The sequence below is a fragment of the Vanellus vanellus genome (genome assembly GCF_965231255.1).
Source record: "Vanellus vanellus genome assembly, chromosome: 1".
In the NCBI taxonomy this organism is placed as follows: Eukaryota; Metazoa; Chordata; class Aves; order Charadriiformes; family Charadriidae; genus Vanellus; species Vanellus vanellus.
The window spans coordinates 71,535,405-71,557,882 of NC_138905.1; the positions used below are offsets into that span (position 1 = coordinate 71,535,405).

Genomic DNA, 22,478 nt, shown 5'->3' on the forward strand with positions numbered 1-22,478 from the left:
CTACTACACAGTGCTATATTTTAAGCATTTTCCTTACTAAAAGCCAAAACATTTCAGAAAAAACGTAACCTCTGAATGGCCAGCAACTGCAATATTTCTTTTAAGACATTATGTGCCAGAGGAAGAAACCGAGCGCCTTGGAGACCCGGTTTTCCTCCTACGTCTTCTCCATTTAGTCCTCTTTAAAACAAGCAGTTTGAATGACCATCTGAGGCTTTGATTTAACGGGAGAGGCTGTTTTAGGAACACTTGGGGCTGATTCTAGGACAAAGTTGTTTGTATTATCTAGAGGCTAAGGTTGTATTGGACCTTTTTGATTACCCGATCGCATATCCTGAGTAAAACAAGTCAAAAAGTTTTCCCGAAATTAATACTTGTTCAAACCGGAACATCTTTTAGGGAGAAACGGTCATCTTCAACTCCTAAATCACCTGAAACAGACATTGGACTGGAGGCTTGCATTTGTGTACAGTACAGGGAGCTATTCCCCACATCATTCTTGGATGGAGTAAATCCAAGACTTCAAATGTTGCAATATAATCAGGCATTGAGAATATTAGAGAAAGAACTTCTACAGCTCAGATACTTCATTTGAAGCCTCTTGACTGTAGCTGATGGACAACTACTCAGCAGACACACACCTTCAGTTCTCTGCTGAATCTTCTATACTATAGACTAAATCAAGTATCATAAATTATATTATAAAAAAACCCCAACCACAAAACCACGACAATTATGAAATGGAAAAACTTCTAAGTTTATCAAATACTCATGTTTTTCATAAAGAGGTCCAGATACTCAATGTATTTGGCACACAATCTAAATTAAGGGGTTTTAGAATGCACCCAATTTACGAATAGCCCCAAAACTATAGAGAAAGTAACATAGATTACAGTTTTCATGTAGATCCTTACTACAGAGCAATGAGATATTTCAGTTCAACGCGGTCTATGTGGTTTGTCCTTGAAAACTGTTATTCTTAACATACTGAAAGTTTCCAGAAAACTATTTAAATTTCTTCCTCTTATAAGACTTGAATTAAAATATAGTTATAGGCTGGCTTAACACCAACAGTCTATTTATGCTTTCAATTTTGTTCCTGAAAATAATTTGGAACCTAATTAACTGTTGGCAAACATATTGGCACTTAGAGGTCTACCGTGTTTGCAGGTGCAGTCATATGCTAGGATATCTAAAGCCATCGCCTGTACTCACAGGTATTTTTATGCCTCAGGTAATTTATTACCCCTAACAGGAGGCTATTTTAATAAATGAAGCTATTAAGAATAAACCACTGCACATATTCTACTGCTGTTCAACCTAACAGGATAGAACATTAATACTAACTTGAAATTTCCATGGTTTTAAGGAAAATTATTATCTGAATGTGCTTTTTGTGTTTTAATGCAGATGTTATTTTTAAAAACTAGGGTAATTGCAACCTGCTGCGTTATATGCATCTGGTTTGTATAAAACTTAATAACACTCTTAATTAGGCTAATTTAGTCAGATTAATACCTCTGTGTGTGTCAGTACTCACTGTGCTGCTTGCCATGGGGCACTGAATTAATAGCTGCACACTGAGAAAATAGTCGTTTATAAATATTTTTGTCTGAGGTTTGTAATGCAGGCTGGAAGATTAAAAAAAAATGTAGGAAGTTTAATGAGAGTATCTATAAAAGGGACTAGTTTTAAGTTCATACAGAATGGAAGAAGCTTTTCTGGTGGTACTGGAAGTAGCTGATATCAGAAGAGGGTTGTAGAGGATCCCTGCAGATCCTAGAACATAAGATGTTTGGGGGTAGGGGGAAATTGAAGAAATAAGATAAAATAAAACAGAAGGAGGCCCAGTCCCTACTAAGGCCATCATGGCTTCTAGGCTATGAATTTCTCCAAAACAAGTGCCGATCTGCAAGCCTGAGTTTACAACACATACTGCTGAAAAAGTTGAGACTCACAACAGAGTGGACTTCTTTGTACCACTTCTGTGAGAAAGGTCTGATTACCTCTGTAGATCCCTCTTTGCTTTACTTTAAGTGAGTGTACAATAAGGAGTGTTTCAGTTTAGGATTTTAATAAATAAAACTACTGAAAACCTGGACTATTATCCCATACTTTATATTCAAATGAAAACTCTAGTACTAGAGAGGAACACTGTACCACTACAGGTAACTTTCCACCTGTGAAAGGTTCAGTGTGCTCAACGGGAACAGTGGGGAACATCAGTCCAGTGATACGCATACATTTGCTTTACATAGTTGTCTGCATGTTTTCTTTTGCTTGCCAGTTCTAAAACACACCTATTGCAGACACAGAATTAGACTAGATACTTTTATTTCACTTGGGATGAAACCGGAAGAAACTATACTAGTGATAATACAATTTCACTCTTATAAGTTGCAATCCTATGTTGATGCAGCGACAGCATAAAAATGTAAGAAAAACAAAGCCTTCATATCCTAATTATTTAATTCCAAACTTATCTTTTTGAGCAACAGACCATTTCTCCAGTATCAGAGAGCAATTGAAGGACTCTCCCATCCCCCCAAAAAGACTTCCAACGTAAATTAACTTTCCAAAAGTTAATGGATAAAAAAAAAAAATATAGCAAAGAACAGAGTCAGAGTAAGTCTCAAGTCTAAATGGTTAGTAAGGTTTCTCTCACCGATTCCTTAGGATGATTTCTAGTTATTTGTGAGTGTGTCCCAAAATTTTTTATTTGTCAGAAGAGCCTCAATCTCCATCCTAAACAAAAGCTATCAACTTTTTCTTTATATGTTTTTTCAGGACTGTCTTTTCAACGACTCCTTTGAAACATATTCACCTCTGAGTCATCCCAAAACAAGTCTATTTTAACATTTATAGTCAGAAATAATTGTGCAGCATCATCCATCACCTACTGCAGTTTCTCTTTCAAAAACAGAATATATATAAAAAAAACTGTATAAACACATATACTTTATACATACCAATATAAATTGTTGGAGAATGTCCAGTGTCCTTGGAACTAAAGAGATATGAGTTAATGCATTCCAAAACAGGAACAAGAATCAGTAGTGGCACGATGCTTATCACATTCATTGCTGCAACCGGCAAGACAAATCCGCTGAAGTGCAAGTTGGAATTCATGGTTTGGAGATAATATCCTGAAGGAATCTGTATTGAAGAATAAACCCTCACTCCATCAGTATACCAGGTACCTCTCATGGATAAGATTTTTTGCTATATTTGAAAACTTCACCAACTCTTTTCCTTCAGGAGAATCACAGTAAACCAAATACCAGCTAGCCAAAAGGAATGACTATTCATGATGAAAGCCTTTGAGACAGCGACATTCTTGTTCTCTGCTAGAATACAACATTTTCCTTCTATTTCATGTCCTCCCGAGTTTAACAAATCTAAGCAGCAGTCCATGAGTTTATTTGATCATCCCTAGTTAGAGCTATCAGCCAATACACTAAATGGTTCCGCCTAGTACTTTACTCACTTCTCATAGACAGCATTTAACACAACAGAATTTTAGAATAGCAAGACACAGAGTTATTTTGAACTTCTGATTGTGTGCTCAAGGTGGGAGCAATTCTTAGGACACTTGCCAGCCCATGGCTTTAAAAGCTACAAGGAACAAAGATTTGGCCACAGTCTTACAACCAGCTTAATGTAACTGACATCCATAGCAGCTATATAAAGGACTTCCTTTTACTTCTGGGAATTGAAAACAGAAGAAAATGAATAATCAGATGAGGAACCCACCAATAGCAGTCATCAGGGTATGAAATTAAGTAGATTTATAAGACAGTCTCACTTCAACAGCAAATAATTCCTCCTGCTTATGTGAGGCTCTACAAAAGTTCTGTTGAGTGTATTTAAAAAAAAAAAAAAAAAGTAAAAATCAGAGAGGCTTCTACCAACCAATTTTTCAGGGTTTTCTTGAGGAAGCTTGATTAACTAAGCATTGCAATTTCATGTGCAGCAGGGAGTTATAATCCACTCAATTTTAAAGACTGATAAGAAAAAGAGAGAAGTAACTTGAGCAATTCACAGAGTACAGTCATGACAGCACTGGATGTAGATCTGGTTTCTTTATTTCTGTTTTCAGAGAGTTCTGGATTCCTCCAGAACACATTCTGCGTGGTTCTTCAACATGACTGGTAATGCCAAATCCAGGTAGAATATTACAGATTTATAGCTGTCTGAAAATTAATGTATAGTTAGTAATTGCGCTCATGCAGGGTTTCTCATCAATGGTTATAGTCAACTCTACTCACTGGGAGTCTGTTCAGTGCTAAAGAATTACTCCAATGCTAGCTCTTAATAAAAATATTTTTCACCTACATTCCACCTCCAAAAGAAGACGTAAATAGTAAGAGGGTGAATAACTGGCAACAGAACTATGAAAGAACAGAATTGAGCCAAATTTTGTTGGTTCCTTCTTTCCACTGCCTATTGCAAATCTGAATTGACTTCTTAATAGGAATTAAAATATCATCAACATGAATCACAGGCACTGAAAGCTGTTAACATAATATAGAGAAAATACTATTAATCTTTAAAAAAAAAAAAAGATACTGATCTATCACCTAGTCTAAGAAAAAGCTTTAAACTTACTGAAAATTCTGCCAAAGGAATCAAAGTCATCTCTTTCAGCAGTGCAAATACTTATCTTTACTAGATATATACCTGGTTATTACAACTCTGATTAATGATATCTGGTTCATTTCCATATGGTCATTAATGCATAACCTCAGCCATATAGGCGAATTTGATGGTTTGGGGTCTTTTTGTTTGTTTGCTTGGGATTTTTTTTGTGCTTTTGGGTGGCGCAGGGAGGGAAGAGGAAGAATGAGGCAGATGGATGGGAATGTAGGATGATGGCAAGAAGGAGTGTCGATAAAGTAGTATACGCTACATATTTAAGAATTTCCTTAAGCGGCATTTTAACACCAATAAGTAAAAATTAATTTCTGAGCCAGCTCATACATTTGTTATTCTAGTTGCCAAAGGGTAAGCTAACTCAAACTCCTGCTTAGCCAGGATCATCCAGACAGAAAGGAATCACGTCAGCTTAAGTAGCTTCCTGACACATTTACGTTTATATAACATGCATGCACTCAGAATCAGAAAGAACCACGTAAGTCTGATAGAAAGGTTGTGAAAGGATCTTTCCACAACTGGAATCCCACCCATTTTCAGTATAGGTACACCAGCCACATAATCCTGTCAAAACAGTGGCAGAAATATGCAAGCAGAAGAGCAAATAAAGATTTTTTTTTTTTACCACTCCCAAAAAAGTGAGTGAACACTTAAGAAACTGAAATATTACATTTTTTTTCAGAGTCTCTGATAACTGTAACACGGCAGTGTGAGGTGCGCAGGACTCAAGGACCAGATGTTTCAGCCAGTAAGGGTTCAGAGAAATGAGTGGCAGGCAGTCACATGAGGTCCTTAATGAGTCTTGACGAAGTCAGTTTTACTTATTTGATGAGATGAGAGGATATAGCAAGTTATATTCTCAGTTAGTTAAAAACTACTCTGCAAGGTTGCTCCACGGGTAAAGCAACAGTTAAAAAAAAAACATGCCTAGAGACATAGTAGTAACCGCGTGTCACAGTATATTTCAAGATTTTTGTTTAAAAGCTGTGTACCCACCTGCATAATACATGCTCTGTACAGAATTTGGAAAGCAAACAGCGGGAAGAGCCTGGCAAGCGATTTTGTGCTTTCCACCTGAGTCTCACTGTACTGACCACCGTAGTTTTCCTTGGCATGATCGAGCCAGTTTGTCATGCCTCCGCTAAAGTAGCGATATCGCACGCAACATGTTTTCAGCGCACTAGCGATTACCCCAAAAGTCGTCAGCAGGGAACTGTCTGCAAACAATCAGAGACATTAGACATTGCTATGATTTTACTCGCTGCCAAAATAAACAAAACAAAACACTTTGGGAAGGAAAAATACAACTGGATATATTCACCTTTACATCTTTTTGGGGAGGGGGAAGGCAATAACAGTCTGGATTTGTTCCAAAACATTCTTTTCTGGAAGCCAGTTGGTTCACAACCTAATTGCTACAAAAGCAATCCAGCCCAATATTCACAGAGAAAAAAAGCGTCTTTTGCTACCAGTTATTTAACACGCCACAACAATTTGTTGCTGTGGTTGACCAGGTAAAGTACCGCTTTCGTTTACTTTCACTTTCTATCAATTTAATGAGGTTAGTTTTCAATTCAAGACAGTACTGAAATATTGCGTATCTGCTGACGTCCAGCAGCAAGGGATGGGTAGTAGTGAAGTAAGATGGAAAGGGAGCTCAAATGAATGCTGATGAGATCGGAGAATTTTCACGGATGCATTTGAAAGCCAGAAATATTCTCTCAGGACTTCCAAGTAGCGTGCTGTGGCAGAAGAGAAGTTTCCAATCTAGTACTTGGCATATTAAAACTTGCTCACAGGTTACTGGGTTCAGGAATTGCTAACTTGGTTCTCAGACTCAGAGGAAATGGAAGTAAAACAAGGACAAAACTGTCAGCTTCAGGCTTGAAAATGCAGATTCATTTACCTTTGGTAAGTTGCCATCCACACAAATAGGGGTTATAGCACTTCTCTGCTTTTCTGAGAGTGTGAAGCACCACAATAACTTGGATATCTATAGACAAACACTGTCCAAAAACTAAGGATAACTAAGATTGCAGAGGGAAGAGGTATCCATACTATCTGTGGTATGGAAATTATTTTCTAGAAATATTCACTGACACCTATTGGAAGCACTTGCTCTAGTGTACTAAAAAGGGCATTTTATTAGATGACTAACGTTTAAAACTCTTTGGCTGTTTAGCACTAACCTGTAGATGGTTGGCACTTTTGAATAAATCTTAAATAGCATATCAGAGCTTGCAAACACAGACAGTTGGTACAGTTTTTAGTGTTCTGTATGACTGTACTAGGCAGCTATTCCTACCACTCATTTTAAGTGATGTTTAAGTTTAGGATCAAGACTATTTCAAGAGCAAATTTGAGGACTAAAAGAAAAATCTGGAGACTGCCAGAGTAATTTGTACTACAATGCTAACCAGAAAACAGGTGGGACCTGGGGGTCTTGTCAAAGCAGTTATTTTCAGAAGTAAAAAAAAAAAAAAAAAAAAAAAAGTAGCACAAAAGTCAATATCAGCTGAACTCATCGGCAGAGCTAGTAATTACATGTTTTAGGTCAGAGAAGTGATAATCTTTTGCTTCACCCTACACTGCAGGACATTACATGCACGAGGCTGGACATTCACAAAGAAGGAATGAAAAGCAGTAATGTGGTGTCACTGCTCTACAAGGGTTTGAACCCAGACAGCGTTGGAATTAGAAGATGCACACCGTACCCCATGACAAGACCAGCAGACAACCCAAAAAAGCAACAACATAGCTGTGTCCTGGTTTATCTGACCTAGTCTCAGAGATGGTCATGGCCATCTCCTCTCCTTTGGAATGGAAGATGTTGGCCAGACTCTTTTTGCTGAATCTTACTGAAATAAGATTAAAACAGACAACAAATCCTGACATTTCCCTGCCTTTCCTAATGGATCAGCTGAGGCCCTCTTTCATGTAATTTCAGTCAACTACCTAGGAAACAACATTTTGTATGAGGCAAAACAGGCAAAAACATTATTTAGCTGTGTTTCTCAGCATGGAATTCCAGCAGATTATGAGATCTAGTAAACTAGGAAGATAAAGCTGCTTGAAGTTGTAGTTCAAAAAGCAACTTGAATGATACGTAGACCTAATTGATATCAAGAGGATTTTCCCAATGATGTAGTTAGAATAAGTATCTCAACCCTTCCTTAAAAGAAAAGTAGTAAACCCTACAGAACTCCACCATGGTGAATTCTTCAGATTATAAATCCTATCAGGTAGTAAGAGACATGTTTAAAAGGACAAATATTTATATCAGTGCACATTGTTTGGATCAACCTCATAGACTCTACACTTGTGTTTCCAATGTTTTCATTAAAAAGAAATAATCTGTATAGATATTAAATTGCAACTTTTGGAAAATGATTTTCCTTCTCCTTTATATTCAGCCCTTGGCTCTAGTGTTCCGCTACTTTGACCTTGATCTAATAATGAATATCTATGGTACTTAATTACAATAAAAAGCCTACATTGCACCCTAGATGGTAGATACACATTTTTTCCTCATCTCTGGTCACCTGCCAGTCCTCAAAATTATAGCAGTGGGAAGGAATGCAAATGAAGTCCATGCTTGACAGCTAAACATAATTGAATGCATGATCCATATTTGAAGAGTTACCTTAAAATAAAAAACGCAGCATATATAAAAATCATTTAAGGTCACCTATGGATTTGAATTACAGTTCTGAAGAATTTCCAATTTCATCTCACTGGAAGGTATAAAGTATATTATCTTTTATTTTGACTAAGGAGATAAAAAATTTTGCAGATATCAGTGTAGAGATTGGCATTCTCCAGAGACTTGGAAAATATATGATAAATCAAACAACAGTCAGGGAAAAAACACTTGATACAAAAAAGTGCTAGTTTTGTTGATGGCCAAGACTGACATACTCTCTAAACTTATGTTATTCCACTTAGTAGAATTAAACTAGTTAGATGATAAAGTACTGGTTGATAGTATGAAATAGTCCAGCTCGGGGGTGCATACTAAAGACTTTTTACCATCTCAGATTGTAAAACCTGTAGTCATCCCCAGTGAACCAGACAGCCACCATTCTCTCCATAAGAAGCTAGCTAATTTGGTGCTCTGTTGCATATTATCATGACTTTTTTGGGGTGTTGTGGAGAGGATGCATTTCTTTGGCTCTATTTGTTTTGAATAAACTTCTCTAGTGATGTCCTTGTGTCGCTATTCCCAAGCGCTTGATTTATGCATTCGTTCCCTCACTGCTAATACATTTTTGCTTAGATTATACTTATAACATGAAGGCTGAAATAACAACTTGCTCTCAGTTTCTGGGTTCTATTGGAACAAGAATAGCAACGTTTGGGCACTTACAGCCTTATTCAAGTCACCTAGGCTTCACTTACATTTCTGTGCTTGATCAATGGAGAGGGGTAGTTGCCATCAAAGGATTATGAAGAGCTCGAGTACTAACTGGTGAGGCTACAGCAGCGTAAGAACTTCTTCTGTTATAAAACATCTCCACAGGAACTATTTAGAGCTATGCAGTATTTCTAGTCATTTTCAAATGTGTAAAACCACTTGATGTTGTATAAGCAAGCACGTTGAAATAACAATACGCAGCAGACACTGCAAGATAAAGCCATTACAGAACAACTTTGCTACTAGTGCACATTCCTGTTTAGCTGATTAACCACACTGCTTGGCTGCTCAGGTATGTGTTCAGGCGAAGCAATGGAGCACACCTTAAGGGAGAAAACACAAGTGCACTTGGTGCCCTACTATAGGCATAAACTTTGCTTGAACTGACCAAAACACATTGGGCATAGGTTGAATCAAACATGGCAAAATAAAGTCCACCAGCAGCATGCATAAGATACCTCTTCCTGCACAGGCAAATGCTTTGACACATGTCTTGACATGACAGAAAACGCCAATAAGTTTACCAGAGACAGCTTTCCACTTGTTCAGGCTGTTCAGAATCTCCAGGTCTATCTTCACAGAGGATGGATGTCGTCTCTTACACATAGACCTTGTAGAACCAAGCCCAAGTACCTCCAACCAAATGGCTCAGTATTATGGAAGAACTCAATGAGATACACAAGTATCTCTAAAGATATTCCCCAAGATATAGTTGACTCTTACCTGTTTTGGGTTTGTAAATCATTTCACCACGCACCATGTGAATTGTGATCATAGCCATAACCACGGACACAAATGGGATAAGAAAACCAAGGTTCCTGGCCACAGACTGCTGGATATAAGAAATGCTGACAAAGACAACTGCCGAATTTAAGTTAATCAGCCAATAAAACCTAATACACACAGACAAGAGAGAGAAGAGCGGAGAGGCTGAATAATATAAGGCCTTTACAGAAAATTAAAACATTAAATTAAAGACATCGTAAGTATAGCAAGCACAGACAGCATCAGTACCATGCACATGTTGATAGAGCAATTAACATCAAATTTCACTTGGATGTCTCAGCTCCAAGAGGTACGTGATTAAAGTAACTGTACTAAGGCAGTAGAGCTAAACAAATTATCGATCTAGTACATGAAATATTCTTGTGGATCAGACTAATTAAGTATATCAACATTTACACATTTAATATCTGAAACCACAAGTTTTGTGTATGAAGTATCATCAAATCATATACTTCATGCTTAAGAAAGAAATGTCTTAATGCCACCATCCCTTGTTTAAGAAATATTAGAATTTGATTTATCAGAAGGAATGGCTTTTCCGTTAGTTGCAGGGCTCAGCTTGAGTTTTTGTTGGCTTCTGGAAATATCTTGATAAGGAGGTTCCCCAACATAATTTGCTCCCAGACTGCCTTTGGCAGTAGAAGTGCTTCCCAAGTAAGTACTGAGCCCCTCTTATGCACAGGAGACATTCAAATGAAAATCACATACTCTTGGAAGCAGATGGTCTATCACTAGCGATAGGCCTACCGCAGTTTAGAAACCCTGACAGTGGCACATTAAATATGCTTTAAGGAATTATACGGATAGCAAAAAGTAACCCCAAAAATAAAATGCAATTCCCTGATAGAATGCAAAAGGATAACTACCTATTTTCTTTGCCCTAGCAAAGAAGTTTCTATCTGCACTGTTAGGAGCATATCGTTGCTACACTTTTTTCATTGGATTCTGACTCCTTACATAAAAGATCACATCAGTAGTTCTTCTAAAATCCAGCTTTTTCGAGCAGTTAACTGTGTAAGTATTTATGAAAGCGAAACATAAAACATACTGCTTATTCTTCTATTGCATAGCCCTTTTCTCACAACGTGACTGACCAATTTTTAGGCTATCATTTGTAATTACATGCGTTTCAGTTATAAGCCCTCTAACTCCTTTTAAATTCTGAGGCGCTCCCCTTACACTGTTCTCCAGGCCACTTGCATTGTCTTTTTGCTTTCAGCAGAGCTTTAACCAAGGTTTCCCTTAGAACACAACTCTCTCATCAAACAAGGGTTTGAGGCTACAGAGCAGACTCAAATATTCTGCATCTCAGCATAGAGAGATCAAATTTAGGGAGGACCTGCTTTGGTGAAGTCACAGTTTCCAAAAATACTAACTGTCAGGATCAGTATGATACTTCATTTGGAGAGCCAGAGACGGTCATCCAGCAACGTTTGCTTCAGATTTGAATCTGGCTTGCAGGCTTAACCGTTGAAATTGAAAGTTAAGAATTTTAAGTTTGATGAAACTTTCAAGTGCCAAGTCAGCTTTAAAGACAACTGTATTTTAAACAAAGAAGGATCAATAAAGTAGTAGTACTACTTCAATATATCACAGATTACATTTTGTAAGCAACTGAAGAGGAGGTTCCTTCACCTTTGCTGGAACCTTAGTGAAACGGTTTCATTCAAAGGTGAAATATACATCGATACGTAGGTACATAGCTTCGTACACGTTGCTTGAGGAAGCAAAGCTTGCTTTCTTTGTCACTTCTGCCTCATGTATGCTATTGGACTTGAGTATTTACTTCTCCTAACTGGTCTGGAATCGCATTGTCAACTTGAAAAGAAAAATATTAAAATGTTGTAGACCAATTACTCCTTGATGACCCAACTCCCAAACTTTCCAGCTCAATCCCTCCTCAACTGCAAATGAGCGGGTAGAGCAGAAGCGAGGTATCAGCCTTCCATTGCAGCTCCCTGTATCAACAATCACAACAAAATGGTTTGAGCTGAAAATTGCAGGTCTCTCTTGACACCTAGGAGACTTTCTCAACCCCATTTCATTCATTTAAAATGACTGCTAGGTGGCCTGCCATAATTGCCGAGACAAACCATGGCCATATTGCAAGTCGCAGTACTGAAGTGCTCACCACGCTCCTTCCACTCGTTCTGACCTTGCCCATTAGATTGCATCTAGCTAGTGCCAAGAAAGCAAAACCTTTATCATGTCAGAAGTAGGGATCCCAGTAATGCTCCTCAGGTCTGTTCAGCTACAAAGACACCGCTCTCTCACCCTGCTAAGGGATGGGAGGTGACCACAGGGCAGTGCAGCAGTAGGCATGGGAACACGCTTACAGGGTTTGCCTCACGGGACCCAGGGCAAGTGGCAGAGGAAAAATGATGTACTCCACCAGGGCAAACTTAGTGCTGCCGAGAGCCACGCAGCAGCAGCTCTCCTGGGGACAGCAAAGACATGCACAGCAGCGAGCTCTCCTGCTTCACGCATTTCTCTGAAGTCACACCAAAACATGTCCAAAGTTCCAAACCAATTGCTGTTCCCCTCCACTGAAAGCAGTCTCTAGGCGCTTAGGAATTATGTTATTCTGTGATGATGGTACAGTTGGAGGGATTTTGTACATATACATGTTGACCTCTGTTCAACTAAAGCTTTTAAAAAATTATAGTTACGCAATTGAGTCAGTTGGAACTGGTGCAGAAGTTTTGAAACAAATCTTAACCGACAATTTTTAAGTTAGAAGTTTCAGGGGCTGTTTTCCAAACTTTATCTAAAGAAACGTGCCTGAGCTACCCGAAGTCCTGACACTCTTCACGACTGTATGACTTTTTCACTGGAAGTAGGAACCTCCAAAGAAACCCCCTTGAGTACAAAAGAATGCTTTTGTTTTTCACCACCGCATAGCAAAGTACGGTATGACTGAAATGTAAAGCTCCTGTCCCCTTGCACAAACGAGCAGAAAAAAAACTAAGGTGTTTTACCAATCCCTATGGACCAAACAAGAAAGGCAAACTAACCTCAATGCACACATCAGAATTTTGGGATTTGCTCGTATCATACTGACAGCAGCAGGTCAGAACCTACACAAACAGAAACACATCTTACTGGTTCTCATACACCACAGCTATCTAATATATTTGTCTAATATTTGGACTTGCATTATGTAAGGTGTCTCAGATATCCCAGTAGGGCACAGCTGAATTAGTTAAATACGTCAAATTGAATTATCACGTCCAACTTTGCAGGGAACAGCTCCTCCCTGGAGCTTCAGCAGTCTGAGGTCTCCTCACATTGAGGGTCAAATGCCAACTGGGGAGGTAAATTTCAAGAACACAGTCCAGATACAAATCTAAATGCCATTGTGACACACCAATAAAAACCTAGTGATCTTGTTATAACGTTTTACAGAAATGTATTAATTGTGATAACTTTAAAGTAACAACCATGTGACTTCTTATTTAAAAGAATAAGAAGTTTATACAGTATTCAAGAAGCTTTTAGTTAATGTAACAATTGAGATGCATCTTCTGAATGAAACTATCTGAGATCAAGTAAAATATATGAAAATACTAAAAAATTGACCTTTTGTCACTTTTTGGATTACTTTTGAAGACTCAGTAGATTTCCTGTCACTTGAAATATTATTTGCTTTTATTTTTTAAGCATGCCTAGCTCTTGCCACGTAAGTTTTGAGTTATCCAAACTCAGACCAAATATTCCATGTATGGAACATTATCCAAAGCTATGTATTTTTCTGTACTACAGCTTTGTGGGAGGAGGAGGTAATTTTTTTCAGAATCACTATGGAGTTCTCTGCAAAGACAAGGTGGGAAAGAAAATCCCCACAGGGTAGAAAAACATCTTAAAAAGTCAAAGTAAAGTGTGTCCAGGATAACAGCAGAAACTGATCTGCAGTATACAGAAAAAAAATTATTTGGAAGAGACATAAGACAGGAAGGAAGGCGAGAAGATCAATTTGCTACCAGTCCCACGTTCTCTGCTTTTTTTTTTTTTTTTAAAGCAGCAGATCAGTATGACAAGACATAACACTAGTAAATCTCATCTCTAGTCTGGATTGTACCTTTTGCTCTCATTCTCCGTTTGCATAGAGAGAATTTATTTCTCCTGCTGCAAAAATAGTACTTTAACCTTAGAAAAGCAGTTCTTAGGGAAACTTAGTCCAGCAGAATCCAAGTCCCTTCTTCACTTAGCATTGGTATATACAGTTTATTTAAAAGGTCATAGCTCATACTAGGGTTTAGAACCAAGCCCTAGATGTGCAAAGCAATCTTCAAGGATTGCATTAAACAACAGGTAATTACAGGGTGGTTTAACCCAATCTTTAACCCAATAATTCTGATTAAGTAGAAGTCAGCCAAGAACAGACTCAAACTCACCAGGAGCATGCAAGCATCTTATATTATTTTAAAATTCAATCCTGTGGCAAGCACCTATCAAGAGAGAAAAGCCTACCAAGCAGAAGTGATTACATTCTGAGAGGTTTTAACAAGATTAAGAATGCTAAGAATGAACACCCCGTCTTTTAAATCTTGAGATTGCAATCAAACAACCCTTCCTTGGATGCCACTGCAAAAATTACTGGTTGGTTTTTTTTTGTTTTTTTTTTTTAATGCCACATGTGCCTTTCTTGATATTTCCAAAGTTTCAAGAACTGACCCATTTGGATTCCCCCAAGGAACTTTTTATTCGTATTATATCTCCTTTGTAATCAACACTGAGAAATGTCACTTTGATTAAACACAATTCTGAACGGCTAAGACCACAGTACAATAAATTCTCCAGAGCTATCTTTCAGAACAACTGATTGCTCTCCAGTCTTAATCCCCCAGAGTCTTATTTAATCAAAATGATGTTGCTAATTAAGGATTAAAACTCAGAATAGAGTAAAAAGGAAGGACTTTTTTTTCCCCCCTTCTCTCCTATGGGCAGGTCAAGGAGGCAGAATCTGCTCTAAGGAACTTAACAGTCTCATACACCTTTGGTAAAGTCGCCTTATTCACTGAAGTTTGGATTTAATTCAAAACTCTTTGATATTAACATAATTGGAGGAAAAAAGAATAGCCAGGAAAGCCATCCCCAAAGGATGAGAGATCTGATTCACTAAGACCTTCATTGAGACTTCAGCATTGCATTGTTAATATGCAAATGTTCTCAGTTTTGATTTTAATAACTGTACATGTACAGGGAAAGGAGAGAAAAGGGGGCAGTTTAGGGTTTACTTCACCCTGCCTTGAAGCAGGAATCTGGAGGTTCCCACTGTGACTTCTTTGATCCTCACTCCACAGTTTAACCAGAAAGTACAGGTGAATCCATATAGCACTCTGCATAGTGCTACAGAAGTGGTAAATGAAGGCAAACCTATAATCAAAAATGACCTCTCTGACACACTGAGAGAAATAGTTAATATGAAAAAAAAAAAAAAACAAACCAAACAGAATTAAGAACCATTTTAGGAGCAATTTTTTCTTAAAAAAAAGTAAAATATTCAAACCAAAACACAAGTGTCAAGTGGTTTATCTGATGCCAAAGCTTCACAATACAGCAGGTTGCTACCACTGATCTTAGGAGTTAAAGACCACTAGCAAGCCCTAGTTCCAGCAAACTGGCAGACACTACTGCTGCCTGTTATTGTGAAAAATTTACTCTGATGTAAATTCTAATATATAATTTCTTTTTTGTCACTGTTAGTGAATAACTTCAAAATATTCTAAATGGATAGCCATGTTAAAGGTAGAAAACCGAATGGAACATGTTGTTCTAACAGCAATTAGGTTGTCAAGCCTTTAAGCATTTGGGCAAATCAGTTCACCTTAATTCTGACTGAAGATTTCTGTAGGAGGCCAAAATAGACGATCACCTTGTGGTCCCAGCAAAAGGAAAAGTTTAGGAAAAGTTTTAACAGAAATTCTTGGAAACTCTTCCGAAATCTAAGTGTTTTGCAGGGAAAAACAAAACATGAAACCCATAATCTGTAGAATCTGCCTTGTAAATCAGCAGTGAATTTCAAGGCAACGCTCTACCATCCCCAACAGATAATTAGCCGACATGAAGTTACCAACCAGTTGAAAAAAGAAAGAAGTTCCTTCGGTCCATAGTCCTCAAGGTTGTATGCGCTTAATGGACAGACTATAGCTCTTATGCCTCCTATTCCCAGACTAGCTGTGAGTAGTGCAAAGTAGAATACTATTTTCTGCTCCCTTTTTGTTAGTGTATGAAGAATATGTCGTCTGTCAATGTAAATATCTTCAAAGGGGAATGCCACAACAGGTAGTAGGGCTGTGCCTGGAATTGGAAAGAAAATTGTCATTTGAAACAGATTAGAATCAGACTGATGAATAAGATTATTTTTTTTAAGCACTCATGTTGAAAAGACACATGAAAAATAAAAGGTACATGAGAGAGGAGTGCAAAGATGGACAGTCTTAATTCTGTAAAGAGCCAGAACCGTTCTGGATGTCACTACATAGAGTAAAGCAAGGTCACTAAGGGCCTTCAAGAAAGCAATTCTCTGCTAAAATCCCTGTAAGGATTCAGGTTCTTCAATCAACTGAAGGCATCGTTCTGGAAAAGTAGCTCCTTTCACTGGCCTTCCGATTGCCTGTGCATAGAGGGCAGTAGCTCTCCACTTGAGAAAGGGCACCAGTTAGAATACGTAACTTCACGTGATGAACTGTCTGTCAGCCAAGAAAACCACCCCATGGTGGAGTGTAGCCTTTTTTTGCATCTTCTTTAAACCCCAGAATTTTAATGAGAATCATAATTTAACAAATAAACTCTCAAAACTTTTGTGGAAAAATTCTTTTTCTCCTGCAGCTTCATGGGAAATACATGATTTTCAGAAACTTTACCTATAGCACCACTGCCATGGATTGCATTTACAACCTCTAGTCTGCAAAGCGTGTCTTTCAGATTTAATCAGCTACAGAGTCTCCAAGTCAGAGACTAAACTCAAAATATATTGATGTGTCAACACCACCAACATTAGCCATGACTAAGACTACAATTGTGCATCAAAACCTAATACGTCAGGAACATTCAATGATCTATCTCAAAAAAAAAAAAAAAAAGGTTCTGGTTAAAAAAATACCTGAATACATTTATTTCTACTTGTGTCACCAGTCTTCTACTTTAAGATATGCATTGAAAGGCAAGAGGTAGAAGGAGATTCCAAACAAGAAGCCCACGGGAGAAACAGTGGAACATAATAGCAATCATTTTTGCAGGCTGCTTGCACAATGGTTTTGCAATCAGCTCAAGAACATTTCAGGAATGACTCTGATGTTTTCCTTACTGGGTTGCATGTCTAAATAACAACGTGGCTGGCTATTGCAGAAGTCGGATTTGCTCATGCTCAACAACTGGTCCAAGTGAAAAGTATTTCTATCAGCTTGGTTTAAATTGACAGAATAATGACCAGATGCGGGACGCACTAATTGCTACAGAACAGTCATACTTAGTCTGAACAATGCTTTTACAGAAACGATCTCCAGAATAACAGGTGGGGAATATCCCGAATGTGCTAAGAGAAATCAGGCTCTCAATACAGACATTAGGATGCAGCCTCTCTACTTAAGGCAAAGTTTATTTATACTGGTATGTGCTTAAGTACATCCTTCCCTTGTGTCCAAATACAACATTCATTTACCTTCACATACAATAAAATCTTACTACCAACAGCTGGGAAAGAGTTCCCAAACTCTCTCTCAATCTCTCTCTCCGATTAAAGCCTCAAATTTGCCCCAAACACTAATAACCTCAGGTGCTTGTTAAAGGAACCAATTTTAAGAGTTGAGCATCCACGTTCTGAATAGCTAAGCCACTTTAGAGGATTCAAGTTTGTGCACCAGCTATCCACAAGATGCACATGCAAACGTTTCTTAGTCTTGTTCAAAGCACTGCCTCACAAAAGCACAGAGGCAAAAACACTGCAATGCATTTTGTAGAGGAGAACCTCAGTAATTAGCTGGTGGAGAAGGTGCCCACAAGGTTAGAGAAGGTCAGATTTCAAACACAACGCTCAATAATGCATTTCTGCAACAGAATTACTAAAACATGAAATAGTCATGAAGGTGTCACCTACCTAGGAAGTGTAGAAACATGCAGATGCACACAAGCTTGATCCTCCCCACCAGGCATTCGGCAAGCCAGCCAACCAGTACTGGTGTCAACATGGAGGTGCCTACAAAGCACATATTGACAATAGCTGCCTGGTAGTTGCGATAGCCAAGTTTGACAGTGCAGAAGAGGATCATGTTGCAGACAATGCCAAAGAACGTGAACCTCTCACAGAGCTCCACCAGCAGCACACAGATAGCCTCTTGCAGCTTCTTCTCAGACTGGGACAGGTTTCCAGCATGGTTGCTTCTCCCAGGTAACGGTCTTTGCTCCTTATCAGCAGTGTAGTTCAAGAGTCGCGTCTCTTGCGTATCTCTTCTGTTCGCACCAGGCATGCTTGTCTTTTTTAAGTACGACTGAGTAGAGCAGCTTAAGTCACAGGTATACTTCTGTTCTCCTCTGCTGTAATTAGCAAACTGGTAAGACTCTCGCTTTGAATTCCACACTTCACTACTACAATTTCTTAGGGCACCTGTCACTTTTGTGACATTACATATAGGACCCAAGAGTATAAAAATAAACAAACCACCACAAACCAAAGAAAGAAAGAAAAAAATAAAATTAAAGAGCTACACCAACATTTCAGCTTCTGAATTTAGCAACACTCAGGAACTCAGTTTGTTTATACAATTAGTCCATTTAGGGGTGACCAGGATTTTCCCCCAGAATTGTATCTCCTGTTAAATTATGCGAATCCAATACAGTATGTGCAACTCTTTATCTTTAAGATAAAGTCTTAAATACATAGGAAAGCTAACATTTTCAGCAGAATTCAAGTAATAGATCAGGAAAATAATTTGGTTAAAATAATCTGATACTTCAATTAGGCAACAAATGAAAAACTGCAAGCAGAGATAGAGGATTTTTTTTTTTTAAGGGTAACAATATCTAATCATTATTACATTTCTTGTTATTTTTGGTTGAAATTCAGATAGTTAATTATAAAAATAAGTAATGCTACTGCATTTAAGTTACAAAAGCAAAAAAAAAAAAAAAAAAAAAGCAATCCAAAAGCAACCTAAACTAAAGCTGCTTCTCTAGGTCACATATTGAGCCATAGCTACAATGCGTCAGAAGGGGCAGGGGCACAGCTGATGTGCTCTCTCATATCAACCAAAAGCATCACCAGCTTGAAATGAAATTAGGAAGAGCCAAACTTACAGTGCTTTATAATGCTCCTGCTACCTTATCCACAAAGAAGTTTGCAGATTTCCCAGATCAGTTTCTTCATTTTGTGGAGCTCATTAAGATCACTAACATCTGTTGTAAATACTCCGAACTAAGAATGAGAACCATTCCGCATTTATTTTGCATGAACACAAATGCATACACATGTTACAAGGCAAATCAGGTGGTAAATCAGACCTGCTTCTCTAAATAGAGCTCTCAACGCCTCTGATGGCATTTTTTGAGACATAGACTCTGCTGTCTGTTTCCATCTGTCCATACAGCTACTCAAATTTTACCTCCTCAGATCTATTTAGTATATGAGAACTGCTACATCCCAAAACAGATGCACAATAGTAAATAACCAGTATGGATAAAGATAGATTCCAAGATTACCTCCAAGAAAAAAAAAGAAAGAAAAGAAAAATCTCTGAATGTCACTGTCAAGTTTTGGTTTACTTCCCTGGCTTGTTTCTAAAGCAACTGTGATTCACACACATAGCCTAGAAGCTCTGAAGCTTAAATTTAAGCAGCAATAGATTGCTCCCTAAAATAATTCTGAAATACTTTTTTTTTTTAAGCTAGTACAATTCTAAAGCAAGAACTCAGACACCAAAGAGCTTAGAGTTTTCAGATAAATCCAGTTCAGGATGAAAACAACCACAACTGGTAGCATGCCAAGAACTATTTGTCTTCTGATCTATGATAGCTAAAGTGATCTTCATTTGGACAAACCAGAGAAATTCAAGCTAGATATCCCTTGAAACTCAGCTTAGCTTCTCTATCAAAGCCTAATGAAGGCAATCCCAAATCAAAACAGGAGAGACAACAGCATTTTGACTAAAAGGTGCATATATCTTCTGTTGCATTAAGATACTCTTATCTACCTGTTCCTGAAGAAAGTTATCCTTTTTTTTTTTTTTTTAAGGAAACACAACCTTATTTTATAATCAGATAGAAAACATCAGGATAAATATGCCTTTGCTCCTATAGATATTTCAATGTAAAATAGTCTCTTTTCCTAAAATTATTTTTCTTTAAAGAGTGCAAAGTTTACCTGTTGTCATGGATGCTAGCAACTCAAAGTGAATCATATCATGGGAACCAGTAGAGACAGCAAGGTTGCTGGCTGGGATGGCTGTATCTTAGTTCTCATGTGGTTTCATTTACCTTAATTTTGGGTTACAAGCTAGGGAAAAGAAATAATTGACTGAGCCTTATAAATGCCATAGAAAGGAGGAGGTGGGTGATTTTCATTGTTACTCTTGAATTGCCTTTGCATGTGACTACTATGGGTGTGGTGGCTACGACAGTGACAGGTCACAATCATTAAATGAGTTAACATGCTCAATGCTAAGAGAATATACAATTTCCTATAACAATATCTTTATTGATTCTTTTTTTTTAATCACTTCTGCAGCAGTTGCAGGTGGTCTGTCTAATCACTTGACATGGTTTTGGTTGAATTCTAGTTGAACCACCTGGCATTCACTTGGCTTATTCTTAATACACAAGGTATTAGGACTGCATAATGCCTGATGAAAAACTTTAGTATCATCCAGGTTGGAAGGGACCTTTAAGATCATCGAGACCAACCACCAACCTAACACTGCCAAAACCACCACTACACCGTGTCCCTAAGCACCACCTTTTAAATACCTCCAGGGATGGCGATCCTAATACTGAAGCAACTAGAAACTAGCTGCACCAAAGAACCGCTATTTCAAAATCCAGCCCTTCTGGCAGTACCTCTGTCTGTCAGTAAGGACTTTGTGTATTTTTTTAAACAAATCTTCTTTAAAGGATAGCTCTCAAAATGGGACAATCAGATCTTGGAGAGAGGTTTATAAAAATCCTTGCTCTCCCATGACAGTGTCAGCTCACTAGAGGTCTGACCGTTAATAGAAGCGTTGCTATTTGGTAGTCTATCAACGAGGCTAGAAGGTTACTTCTATTCTTATTGGAACTTATAAGTTAGCATGAGGCAAATGAACTAAGTTGGACAGGTTGGAACTGAAGTTTTCTCCCAAATTTCTCTGACAAGTGACAGTTGTCTGGGTTTTTATTAGGGTGGTAATGTATTGAAATCAAAGAGGCAGAACTTCAGTGTCCAGCAGAACAATTCCTCTGGCTAAAAGGTAGTAGTGCTCTAAATCTCTGTTTCTGTTCCAGAAGGGTCAGTCCCTCTAATATTTTAGCAAATTTAATTCAGCTTTACCCTTACTCTTTTAAAGAACATGTGAGAGGTGTTACCCTTCATCACAGCAGCAGCTGTGGTTCCTGCTAAATATCTGGGAGGGAAACTTAATTGACATGGACAGACTGACAACGCAACACAACAACCTTGACATTGTAAATAAAAAATTACATGGGTCAAATATTTCTAGTTAGCACCAGCATTCCCAGTAACTTGCATGGGTTGACAAGTTGGCTCAATGACCACTGACCTGAGGACTGCAGTTTCAAAGTCAGAGCAAAAGCTTTGGGTGAGAGCGTTGCCAAACAAGGGCAAACATACATGCCTGGGGTTTGCTGCCTGGTGGTGTAAACACGGGTCCAAGGTGGGAGGTCGAGCAGGCAGCCACAGTAAAGAAACACAGCTGAAAGCTGGATGAAAGGGGGGGGGGGGGAGGCAAATGCTGCACGGACAAGTTTGGAGGAATCCTTCTGGCAGCGAGCGTCCTGCCACAGCTCCACTTGACTAATTAGAAGAGTTACAAAGTTAGTGACAGAAAAAAAAAAAAAAGAGATGTGGTAAAAGCACAGGCTAAGACTAGACTTCATGCTTTTCAAAATCACCACTTTAATTTACTTCTCTTACGTGTATGAGAAATACCCGATTTAACACGTAACAGCAGTTACCAGCCCAAGTTTTGATCCCTGCAGGGTGCCCTTCACCGTGGGCAGGTAGCCATCGCTTTCTGCAGGTACTGCTCGTGCCTCCTTTCGTCAAGCACAATGTGTGGCCTCAGAGAAAGGGTCAGGCACTCTGATATTAGCTATATCCTTCTCTCTTTTTTTTTTCTTCCTTGTTGGTACATCTATAGTAGGGGAAAAATCAACAAATACAAGTTACCAGTCTTTTGAGGTACCAAAAATAAGTACTGGAAGCTGTGGTCTTGTACCGGTTAGAGATAACCTGCCACTTGTGAATGTGCTTCACAGGACTTGAAAATAGCTGTAAGGACAGAGTTTAATTGTAGGAGGGGTAAAGCAAAGATTCATATTAAAAAAAAAAATAGATTAAACTTCTAGTATGAATTTTCTTTATCTTTTTCTGTCAACTTTTTTTATTCTTGTCCCTTTTTTTCATCTTTAGGTGTCA

General features: G+C 38.2%; 1 protein-coding gene across 1 annotated transcript in view; it reads right to left on the minus strand.

The window, feature by feature from the left end:
• Positions 1-18,321, minus strand: part of SLC15A5 (solute carrier family 15 member 5) — a gene marked incomplete at both ends in the record, with an annotated part of 34,047 nt that extends 15,726 nt beyond the window's left edge. Inside the window, 5 exons of the mRNA XM_082480544.1 lie at positions 2,970-3,156; positions 5,650-5,870; positions 9,791-9,960; positions 15,931-16,153; positions 17,952-18,321. Coding sequence (XP_082336670.1) covers positions 2,970-3,156; positions 5,650-5,870; positions 9,791-9,960; positions 15,931-16,153; positions 17,952-18,321 — 1,171 coding nt within the window. The remainder of the gene's footprint in view (positions 1-2,969; positions 3,157-5,649; positions 5,871-9,790; positions 9,961-15,930; positions 16,154-17,951) is intronic.
• Between the last annotated feature and the right edge of the window lie 4,157 nt (positions 18,322-22,478).